General features: G+C 38.1%; 2 protein-coding genes across 2 annotated transcripts; one reads left to right on the top strand and one right to left on the bottom strand.

Annotated features, from left to right (window-relative positions):
• Positions 1-665: 665 nt before the first annotated feature.
• Positions 666-1313, top strand: LOC106090858 (peptidyl-prolyl cis-trans isomerase NIMA-interacting 4). The gene is made up of 2 exons (XM_013257196.2): positions 666-840; positions 905-1313. Exons 1-2 carry the CDS (start codon positions 747-749, stop codon positions 1213-1215), a joined length of 405 nt encoding a protein of 134 aa, XP_013112650.1. The 5' UTR covers positions 666-746; the 3' UTR covers positions 1216-1313.
• A 439-nt stretch (positions 1314-1752) lies between these two features.
• LOC106090847 (probable glutamine--tRNA ligase) lies at positions 1753-4469 on the bottom strand. The gene is made up of 2 exons (XM_013257184.2): positions 4346-4469; positions 1753-4285 (listed from the first exon to the last, which is right to left on the bottom strand). Exon 2 carries the CDS (start codon positions 4272-4274, stop codon positions 1926-1928), a length of 2349 nt encoding a protein of 782 aa, XP_013112638.1. The 5' UTR covers positions 4275-4285; positions 4346-4469; the 3' UTR covers positions 1753-1925.
• Between the last annotated feature and the right edge of the window lie 8307 nt (positions 4470-12776).

Genomic DNA, 12776 nt, shown 5'->3' with positions numbered 1-12776 from the left:
CATGATACACGTTTAACTTCACAGCCAGACCCACTCGTCTCAGACCCAGACCCCACTGGACGAACCCTATCTTAGTAGAAGTGTTCCTGGATCTGGATACTCAACAGAATCAAGCAGACGAAAGATTGTGTGTGTGTATTACAGTTAAGAACCACAACTCAAAAACAAAGAACAAATGGCGCAAACCAGTAACATACTCAAAATCAGAGTCGCACTAATCACTGGTTTTGACAGATAGTGGACTCAATATTTTGTTGTTGGGCAACTGCCAGTACCTGTAAATGAATATATATCTTGGGTTGTACGTACCGGATTGACCTGATGGAGTCCTTCGTCAGGGCTGCCGCCCCATTGTACAACACACCGCTACAACAACAACCTGTAGCAATGCGAACAGAATATAAAAACATATTGTTCTTGTTGTAGTAGCCGCATATTTGCATGTGGAGATAGTGATCTTCGTCAAGTACCTATAGTGAGCAAGTTCGTTCCGGTCCATAAGACCAATTCCCACGGTTTTGTGATGGTCATTGGTTACTTAAATGCGCAAATAACTCGTTCGTTCGTGGTGGTTAAAAATATTTTGCGAACCACATAAATGTCTCCTAATGTGACGTTACGTTACGTTAACTTACAGTTTCAAATAACTTGTGTCTTGCATTTAACATAACCTATGTGGCCCGGCGAGTTTTTGGCAATTTGTCGAATCCGTAAAAAGATAAATATATATATTTAATATATAAAATATGCCTCCAAAGAAAGATGCAAAAGGCAAGGATAACAAAGGGGCGGCTGGTGGTAAGAAAGGAGCTTCCGGTGGAGCAGCTGAGGATAAAGGAGGTTGGTTTTTGCACTAGGTACATCTTTTGTTTACATTTTATTAGTTCTACGACTACAACTTTAGGCAAGGAAAAGAAGGGGGGCAATGCTGTTAAAGTGCGACACATTTTATGTGAAAAGCAAGGCAAAATAATGGAAGCTATGGAAAAATTGAAAGCTGGCCAGAAGTTTCCTGAAGTGGCGGCCGCCTACAGCGAAGACAAAGCTCGCCAAGGTGGCGATTTAGGCTGGCAGATTAGAGGCGCTATGGTGGGTCCCTTCCAGGATGCTGCATTTGCTCTGCCTATATCAACAGTCAATAATCCCGTCTATACAGATCCTCCAGTAAAAACGAAATTTGGCTACCATATCATTATGGTAGAGGGTAAAAAGTGAAGACTATATATTTTTAAAAATAATTTAAAAATGTGTGGAAACTATTCTGTAAACCTCTTTTGTATTTTAATAAACAGCCATTTGTTATGAATTTTTAAGTTTAAAAGCCTAATGGATAATTTGCAAGGTTAAATGAAGAACAAATGTAGACAAAAATGTAGTCACCCTTTAAAATTTTATCCTAGACATGTGGAAAGTCTATTGGCGTCCTCTGCTATAGGTCCACCACTTGGAAGTAAAAATAACCTTTTCCTTACCTATGCCAAGATGTATAGGTATTTCTCTTTTAGGAAGCTGGTTGGCCTGTCAGTAAGAGAGTGTGCCACCGTCTGGTAATTTAAATGATTGCACATTTTGGACTTTTATGTCAGTTTCCTGGGAAATTTTAAAGTAAAAATAATAAAATAAATACAAATACAAACACAACATTGTTTCAGCAATCCCATGGCAGCCGGTTGTACGTACCGGATTGACCCGATGGAGTTATCCATCGGCAAGGGCTGCCGCCTCAGTGTACAACACACTGCTACATCAACATTGTTTCAAATAAGAATAGTAAATTTTTTTTTTATTTTTTAAATTTTATTTATTTTTTAGTACACAAAACTAATTTCAGTTCACTAGAAATCTGTTTTGTCACCTCGTTTAAGAATATAATCCATTTTTAATAATTAGGACGTTTTTAAAAAACTTGCAATCTATCATTCAAATTATTTCTTGCCGGCATCTTCCTTAAGGCCCACAGTGCGGTTGAAGACAATTTTTTCCTTAGTAGTATCCGGATCTACCGAAAAGAAACCAATACGTTCAAATTGGAATTTATCAAATACCTTGCAGTTGGCCAACGACCGATCTGCAAACGATTGCATTGTGCTCATCGAATTAGGACTGATGTCGGATAAAAATCCCCCAGGAACTTCATTGGGATCCTCGGGGTTTTTGTGTTTAAACAGCAACTCGTAAAGCCGTACTTCGATCTGTATCGGCTGTGAAACCCATTGTATAAACGCTTTGGGCTTTTCTGCCGTTTCAGTAGGTTGGCATTCACACACAAGTTCAGAAACCTGACCAGCAGCATTCTTTTTTACCTCTTTTAGAGTTATAACCAAATTTGCATGTCTCAAGCCCACCGATTGGCCAGGAGCTAAGCGTCTATAGCCTTTTTCGGGATCTGATTTGAAATCGCTTTGTTCGATGTACACAACACGATCCAATATCATTTTGTGTGAACCCAAATCAGGATTTTGCGGGAAGTTGGGCACATCAATTTCAACAGCTGCAGCATGAGGGAAATTTTCTAAAGTAACTTTCAAAGGTTCAATAACAACCAAACGCCTTGGGGCTGTAACGTTTAGTACATCTCTCACTGAAGCCTCCAACATGGTAGGATCAACAGATATTTGAGCTCCGGTAACACCCATTTGGGCACAGAAGTTATTGATAGCTTCGGCGGGGAAACCTCGTCTTCTCAAAGCAGTCAATGTGAATAGGCGTGGATCATCCCAATCGTTAACAATTTTCTCGGTAATAAGTTTTCCTATTTTACGTTTAGACACCAAGGCATAGTTCATATTCAAACGTCCATATTCCCATTGCACCGGGCAATAGATATCCAAAGCATTGCACAGCCAGTAGTAGGACGATCTTCTTGATTGAAATTCCTTTGTGCACAAAGAGTGAGTAATATTTTCCAAAGAATCACATAGACAGTGTGTGTAGTCATAGGTGGGGTATATGCACCACTTATTGCCCGTGCGGTGATGAGCAATGAATTTTATGCGATATGCCACTGGGTCCACTTTTCCTTCTTCTAATGTTACTTTGAGTCTCAGCGTTGCGGCTCCTTCATCGATCTTGCCATTTTTCATATCTTCAAAGAGTTGCAGAGACTCCTCAATAGGGCGATCTCTCCACTGACTGGGTTTTGGATTAAAACCCTTCATTTCATCTGCTGTCTGATGACAGACATATGCCAAGCCTTTACGTATGAGAACAACAGCCCATTCGTACAGCTGTTGGAAGTTATCGGAGGAGTGGGTGATTTTGTACGGTTTATAACCCAACCATTCTACCATATCTTTAATGCCAACAAAGAATTTTTCCTCTTCTTTTTCAGGATTCGTGTCATCGTAACGCAAATAACAAACGCCATTATGGGCAGCGGCATAACCAAAGTTAATGTTAATTGCCTTGGCATGGCCAATGTGCAGAATACCATTTGGCTCGGGAGGGAAACGTGTCTGCACTCGTCCGCCAGTGGCTTTCAGGTGCTCTCTTAATAAACGTTCGGTATTGTCTGTGACCACATAGCCATCAGTCTTGTAATTTTCACCAGGAGCATGAAAATGAACCTTAGTCTTCATTAGTTCGGCTATGGTATTGGCTCCATCGGAAACTGTTTCATCATCTTTCCCTGCAGCAGCAGCCTTGCCACCGCTTGATTTGCTTTCTACATTCTTAGGCTTTTCCTTCTTCTTATCTCCCTTTGCCAATGGCTTCAAATCTTCCTCGGTTTTGGGTCCAAGCAAGTCAAAGATTTCAACATCGATGGCAGCCTTCACACTCTTGGCATCGGCCCATTTCAATTGTTCCCTTACTTCCTGCATGATTTTAAAAGAGTTAAAATGATAACGCTGCTCTAACAATGCATCCTTGTACTTAGCCACTTGTTTCTGCACAACATTTTCAATTTCTTCGGGTGTTACCACCACACCCACACCACATTCCTTGTCAAGCTCGGCCATATCAATGGCTTGGCTCTTTTTCTGTACCGCACTCTTCAATATGTACTCCAAAGCGGCATCTATCCGCATTGTGGTATCCAATTTTTTCTCCACAATATAACGTACCAGCAAGGGCATATGCTCAGCACATTGAGGTTTTATTTTTGTGGCCATATGATACAGTAGCATTCCCACACCATCGCCCAAGGATGCCCCCTTGCAGTGTTCCAAGGCCAGTTGTAAATTTTTACTCACATTTGCATTTTTGGCCGTTTCTTTAGCTTTTTGTTCGCTCATTCCAAGCGATTGAAATTTCACAATTAACTCCTCCGTCATGTTGAGAAATACTAATAAAGCATAAAATAAAAGTTTTATCTGACGAAATTTGTTTAGTCATTTCGTAATACCTTAAATGTTAATACAGACAACGAGATGGATAAACAAAAAAAGAAATGAGTTTAATCTGTAGTCTGTTTGCCCAAGAGTGGTTAAACCGACGATAGAAAGTAACAAAATTGAAATGTGGCGGCCAGCTGATATATGAGTAGGTGTGTGTGTGAGTAATATTCGGGTGTTTGGTAATCGGGCATAGAAGGTAAATTTGCAAGGTATATTAATGGAGTTAGGGTAATACAAACAGCTGATTACAATTTGGGTATGATCTTACCAGAACTCTAATGGGGACTTAACATGGCACATCACGAAGCGTAGTCATTGTATAAGGATTGGTGAAAATAAGGGTGTATGCGTCAAATGTATACATAACCCTCAGTCATGGCTGAAAAATGAATATCATTCGATTTTTTCGTTGATTGGCGTCTTTCGATTACCGTTTACACAGATATGTGCAATCATTACTTGACAGATATTAAAGAATACTTTCTATCCAAAATAAAGTTATAAAAAAAGAAGTAAAATATGGAATATTAAAAAAAAGAAAAAATCGACGTACCGTTTATGACAAAAGCACTAATCAACATAATCAACTTACACACGGTGAGTGTGATAAGGATGTGCCGTATAAACTGACTATAATAATCGTATATTTACTTTGATAGTTTTTTCGTTGAAAAAGAAAAGTTTTTCCTGGACGGAGTGACACAAAACCCAAAATGATTGGGCGTAAGATAATAAATAAGCAGATTATTTTTAATCAAATTATTAACGGCCTTATCGTCATTATATTGCCAAAAACAGCCAAAGAACTTTGGCTATTATGCCGGCTGGGCTTTATGGCCAGACACAGAAGAAAGTGTCTAAGCCTTTATACCAAATAAATAAGTTGCTCTCACAGAGTTTAAAAGATTGTCATCTAAAGAATGCTTTTAAAAATAATGAGCGATAGGATTTTCCGATCCCATTATCGAATTATTTTCTATTGTATATTTATTTGTTGATATTGGATTTTTTTTATTATTCGACCTATTATCGTGATAATGTGGATAATATATTCTGTGATTGTATGGTTGTTGTTGTTGTAGCAGTTTTTTGTGTTCTATCTTTCGTCTGCTTGATTCTGTTGAGTGTCCAAATCCAGGAACTCTACCACTCAGATGGCTTAGATACTAACCTTTGAGCTACAGTGGCCTCATCATTCATATTTATCTTTTGATAATTCTTTACTGGTAGTGTGGATAATAGATCGACCGATGACGCGGAAAATATAACAACTTATGACTGTGTATATATAACATACATGTATCCGATAATATATCCATCGATAATGTGAATATTATTTCCTCCGATAAAGCGGATAAAAATTCTGATGCGAATACTCATTATATATCCAATGATAATGTGGATAATGCATCAACAGAAAACGTGGATAATACACCAACGTATAACGCAGATCCACTGATGATTTGGATAATAAATCAACATATACCGCTGATCCATTGATAACGTGGATAATACATAACCGAATAAAGCGAACAAAACATTCACCATCAGATATAAGTATATGGAGAAATTGCCGGATAAAATGATATATTCATCCCGAAAAATTATCCCTTCTCGGATAAAATTAACAATTGATCAGATAAAATTATTCATTCATCACACAAAATTATGCGCGCGGATAAAACTATCCATTCATCAGACAAAATTATACATTCGGATAAAATTAATTTCGTAAATGATCAATGTGACGCATAACATTACCAATTTGTTGAAACAAATTTTCCATTTGTCGGATTAAATGTTACGGATTCCACTGGTATCGCTGTTAATATTCCCACCGATAAATGGATAGTACATTAACGTATAACGCTAATATACATCAACATACATCATACAACATACGCATATCCACTGTTAACGTAAATAATAGAGCAACGTATAACGTGGATTCACTGATAATGTGGATACTACATCAACATATAACGCATATCCATTGATTACGTGGATAGTAAATCATGGAATCCACTTATAACATCGATAATACATCAACGGATAATGCATATCCACTGATAACTTGGAAAATACATCGGCGGATAACACATATTCACTGATTACGTAGATAATACATCGACGGATAACGCATATCCACTAATAACATGGATAATACATCCACGGATAACGCATATCCACTGTTCTACCTACAACGTAGAACACAGATCGCAGATCCACTTATAACATTTCAAATACATGAAAGGATATCACATATGTATGCACTGATGACGTGGATAATACATCGACGGATAACGCATAATCACTGATAACGTGGATAGAACATCGTCGAATTCACTGACAACGTGGACAATACAACAACGGATAACGCATATCCACTGATAACATGGATAATACATCCACGGATAACGCATATCCCCTGTTAACTTAGATAATACATCAACGTAGAACGCAAATCCAATTATAACATGGCTAAGACATCAAAGGATATCGCATATCCACTGATAGCGTGGATAATACATCGACGGACAACGCATATCCACTGATTACGTAGATAATACATGAAAGTGTAACGCGGATTCACTGACAACGTGGATAACGTGCAAACGGATAACGCATTTCCACTGATGACGTGTACAATACATCATCGAATGCACTGATAAAATGGATAATGCATCAACGGATAACGCATATCCAATGATTACGTAGATAATACATGAATGTGTTACGCGGATCCATTGATAACGGGGATAATGCATCAACGGATAACGCAAATCCACCGATAACGTGAATAATACATCCATGTATAACGAGGACCAACTGATAACGGGGATAATGCATCAACGCATAACGAATATCCACAGACAACATAGATAATAAATCAACGTATAACGCGGATCCACTGAAAATGTGAATAACATATCAAGATATAACGCATATCCACTGATAACGTGGACAATACACCAATACAATACAATAATGCATCAACGGATAACGCATATCCAATGATTACGTAGATAATACATGAATGTGTTACGCGGATCCATTGATAACGGGGATAATGCATCAACGGATAACGCAAATCCACCGATAACGTGAATAATACATCAACGTATAAGGCATATCCGCTGATAACGTGGATAATAGATCAACGTATAACACCCATCCACTGATAACGTGGCTAATAGATCAACGTATTATGCCTATCCACTGTTAACCTAGATAATACATCAACGTAGAATCCACCGATAACGTGGATAATATATCAACGTATAACGTATATCCGTTGATAACGTGGATAATACATCGACGTATAACGCATATCCACTGACAACGTGGATATTAGATCAATGTATAACACATATCCACTGATTACGTGGATAATACGTCATGGGATTACGTATAGCCACTGATAACGTGGATAGAACATCATCGAATGCAATGATAAAGTGGATAATTCATTGACCTATAACGCATATCCACTGATTACGTAGACAATACATGAATGTGTAACGCAGATCCATGGATAACGTGGATAATACATCAACGGATAACGCAAATCCATCGATAACGTCAACGTATAACGTATATCCAATGATAACGTGAATAATACATCAACTCATAACTTATATCCACTGATAACATGGCTAATAGATCAAGGTATAACGCGGATCCACTGAGAACGTGGATAATACATCAACATATAACGGATATCCACTGATAACGTGAATAATACATCAACGGATAAGGTATATTATGGATAATACATTAATATAGAACCCATATCCACTGATAACGTGAAAAATACATCAACAGATAACGTATATCATGGATGATACATAAATATATAACGCATATACACTGATAACGTGGATAATACATGAAAGTGTAACGAGGATCCACTTAGAACACGCCAACGGATTCCGTATATCCACTGATAACATGGATAGTACTTCATCGAATCCACTTATAACGTGGATAATACATCACCGGATAACGCATATCCACTGATAACGTCGTTAATGCATGAGGGAATAACGCATATCTACTGATAACGTGGATCGAACATCAAAGAATGCACTGATAACGTGGATAATTCATCGACATATAACGCACATTTTGAAAATGTGCACAATGACTTATACTATGGTCATTAATATCCCAACCAAGTATGGCCCGAATCGATCCATAACCAGATAAAGCTCTAATAACAAAGGAATTCTTACCCAAATTATCAATTATTCATTTGTTACATAATATTATCCTTTCGTCGAATAAAATTGTTCATTCGACGGGTAAATTATCCACTCGTCGTATAACATTTTCTATATGTCGGATACAGTTATCCATTCTTTGGATAAAATTGTTATTTCGCCGAATAGAAATATATATTCCTAAAACTATTCATTGGTTTGGTGTTTATTGTGTTTGCTGCCGAAAACCTTAGAAAACGCAAACCCCTTTGTGGCAATGTGATCCGAGTTAAGAACATGAGAGAGAAACGCGCAAGTGACACGTTGAAATAAAAAGCTTTCGAAAAATCCTATGGGGAAGATAAGGCGGATACAAAGGAAAAATAGGCAGAAGATCAGTAAGACAGACGCACTTCCACAGGATAGAGGACGACGAGACTTTAGAACACTCCAAATGCCAATGCCTGGTCTTCGCGAAGCAAACTCAGTGGCTTAAAATGGAGAATTATGAAATATGTCAAAAGGCAAAATACCTGACAGAGTCGTATGAAGTTTTTTTTTAGAATTATTAATGCAATGGTTTGCAAGAGGCGGTTTAAAACCCGTACCCTTCTTTTCAACCAAGCCTAGAGTCTACTTTGAACAAAACAATTTTTTCAATATCTACCACTGTGTCTACGTTCGTTTTATGTTCATTCTATAAAATAAATAAAAAATATTAGAACCGGCATTTAAAAGCCAATCAAACTGGCGCAAATTTATTCAATTTGTATTAAACAACAACAAAATGACTTTTTTGAATAAATAATAGTACTGGCAAACAGCAGAGTTCAACGGATTTTCATGTGTGTGTGTGTGTATATAGAGTTGTTTGCATGATTTTAATATTATTTCATGTTTCATTTTAAAATCCATAACAATTATAAGAACCTAATTAATTACAATATAAATGATAACAAAACAAGTTTAAAATTATCTGCTGCTATAACCAACAACGCAATGAGACATGAGGGCTTGAAGTTTCGTTTTTGTGAAATATTTAAATTCAAGTTGAGATAAAAGCAAAAAAAAAAATATCTACAATACAACATGTGCTCATAGAATAAACAAATTACGTCTTCTTATATTCATGTACTGTAAATTTGTTCCTTTTCTCTTTATATTTTTGTGCAGAGACAAGTGGCTAAATATAATAAATTCCATTCAACAATAAGCCATGCATTCATTTCAATTTAAATAAACTTAAGTGGAGCACTTGAATGATCTCTCACATCGTGGGTACGTTTTCGGTTGAGGGTGCCTGCCTGCCTGCCTGCCATCGCGTTCATTGTTCACATTATGGCAATTGGGAAAAGATAGTTGACTGATTGATCGATAGTCAGTAGGTGATGATGATGTTGAGACCTTAGTTTCCCATCGCAACAATGTTAAATAAAAATATTTTAAAATTACCATGGGTCACTCATTCTCTGACCATCGTTGCATTAGGTTATAGGTCTAAACAGAATGAGCGCGTTAAGGAACTTCGCGTTGAAAAATGCAACTCTGCGAATAGAAATAAAAAAATCAACCCGCAAAAGTTAAACAATTTTTAACTTTGATGGCTAAAAACATTACTTCACGTGTGGCAGCATCAAAGACGCTCGATATCAAGCGTCAACGTTGAAAATTTGTTTACTCTTTGGCGTTGCTTTTGTCGGATTTGTGTGTAGAGTTACATTTTTGCAACGCGACGCTCAAAACCAAAGCTCAACGCGCTCATTCTGTTTCGGTCTTTAAGCTGGAATTAAATATTGGGTTGCCCAAAAAGTAATTGCTAATTTATGCATTTTTATTAAAACATAGAATGAACTTTAATCAAATATACTTTTTTTACACTTTTTTTCTAAAGCAAGCTAAAAGTAACAGCTGATAACTGACAGAAGAAAGAATGCAATTACAGAGTCACAAGCTGTGAAAAAATTTGTCAACGCCGACTATATGAAAAATCCGCAATTACTTTTTGGCCAACCCAATACTATGCGCGCACATCAAAAACGTATTAAAATTGCAACTCTGCAAACAAATCCCACAAAAGCGACGCTCAAAAGTTATCGAATTTTAAGCTTTGACGATAGAACTCGTGCGTCTTCTGTGTTGCCATACGTGAAGTAGTTTTTAGGCGTCAAAAACAAAGCACAACGGTCATACAGTTTCTGCATTTAGAATGGCACTGCTTGCGCCGAATCCGATTATGACGCTCGCTTTCCAGCGTCGAGGTTGGAATTTTTTTAACTTTTCCGCTTTGCTTTTGTGGGATTTGTGTGCAGATTTGCATTTTTGCAACACGACGCTCAAAAACAAAGTTCAACGCTTATACTGTTTTGGTATTAAGAATGACACTGCTTGCGCCGAATCCGATAATTTTCCGCAATAAGTTGAAAACCAACTGTATAAATTATTTCGGAAAACTACTCAGTAGAAGAATTGGACAGTCTAATTTTGATTGTCCAAGCATAGAATTTATTGACAACAATTTCAACAGGAATACGGCTGCAATAGTGGGATATTACAAAGATATTTGTCCACTTCGAGAAAGGAAATCATCCCAAGAAAACCTCTGGATGAGCGGGGAGATTCGGTACGCAGACTTTTTAACAGAACAAGCCGTAAAAAAGCGGAAGTTTATTGGGAAGTGTATTGCATATGTCTCAAGGAACACAATAGAATAACAGGTCGATAGCGTTAATAACGCCGCCAATATGAAAGAATTTCTCTCAAAAACCCATGTCCAAACTGAAACGTTAGTAGACGATATGGGAGTTAAAGCAGAGACAACGGAGGACATGTTCAGGCTTTGATGAAAACGCATTTTTCACAGGATACGACGGGACTCATGGAGACACCGGAATCTTGGAATAATGAGGTTAATCGAAGGCTTAAAATTGCAAAATGCAAATTTTGCCCATGAACATTCCACTAAGGAACAGGGGCAAACTTCTCACATATCAATGAGTGCAGTCCGATTCAAGTTTAAGCTCAATGATAAGGCGCCTACTTTTTATAGCCGAGTCCGAACGGCGTGGCGCAGTGCGACACCTCTTTGGAGAGAAGTTTTACATGGCATAGTACCTCACAAATGTTGCCAGCATTAGGAGGGGAAAACCACCGCAGGCGTTCAGCGTCATAGGCGGACATGCTAACCTCTGCAATACGGGGGAAGGCTTATCATAAGAAAATTTATAATAAAAAAAACTTGAGGAGCTGCAACATGTTGAGGCTTTTGATGTAACGCATTTTCCACGGGCTACAACGGGACTCACGGAGACACCGCAAGCTTCGAATAGTGAGATTAATCGAATGCTTATAATAACAGAATTTATTGAGCTTCCTACCTTTTAAGTCACCCGAACCTGATGGGATATTTCCGTCGCTACTACAAAAGCTTGCCGATTATCTGTAGCCCCATCTGGTTACTATTTTCACAGGCTGCCTAGGACTTGCATATACTCCGAAAGCCTGGTAGTAGGCAAGGGTGGTATTTATACCCAAGCCCCGCAAGACAAGTTATGCGAAACCAAAGGCCTACAGAACTATAAGCCTAACGTCCTTTCTACTCAAAACTATGGAACGTACTGTGGATACCATGATTAAGAGTAGGATATCCAGCGAACTGCTCAAATACAAACAGCATGCCTATATCAAGGGAAGGTCGATGGAGCCTGTCTTTCACCAGGTTGTGCATAAAATAGAAGAATCCTTCGATGCCAAGACGTACACATTGGCGGTATGCATTGACATCGAGGGGGTTTTTAACAATGCGCGGAGCAACACATTGATCCAATCTTTTGACCAGTACTGGCTGAACTGGGTTCTTGCTGACTGGATTAACCATATGCTAAGGAACAGGAGGACAGATTGTGGGACCCCTACGCAGGTAATGTTATAATACTTCAAGGAGTAAGGATCCGAATCCGATTTGTAGAAGTGCCGAAAGGATCTTGGAGTTGGCATACAACTGGGCTAGACCTAGGGGTCTCAATGTTACCTAGCGAAGACTGAAATCTGCCTATTCATGAGGAAGACGAATGTGGACCAATTTGAGTTATCATGTTTCCTCAATAGAAAAAAAATTTTCTGATATTCTCGGCAATATTCGAACTCAGGCGTTTAGCGTCATAGGCGGATTAGCATGTGACGCTGAACGCCTGGGTTCGAATACTGCCGAGAATATCAGAAACATTTTTTCAGCGGTGGT

This window comes from Stomoxys calcitrans, chromosome 2, assembly GCF_963082655.1.
Source record: "Stomoxys calcitrans chromosome 2, idStoCalc2.1, whole genome shotgun sequence".
Classification (NCBI taxonomy): Eukaryota; Metazoa; Arthropoda; class Insecta; order Diptera; family Muscidae; genus Stomoxys; species Stomoxys calcitrans.
This window is presented reverse-complemented; position numbering and strand designations above follow the sequence as displayed.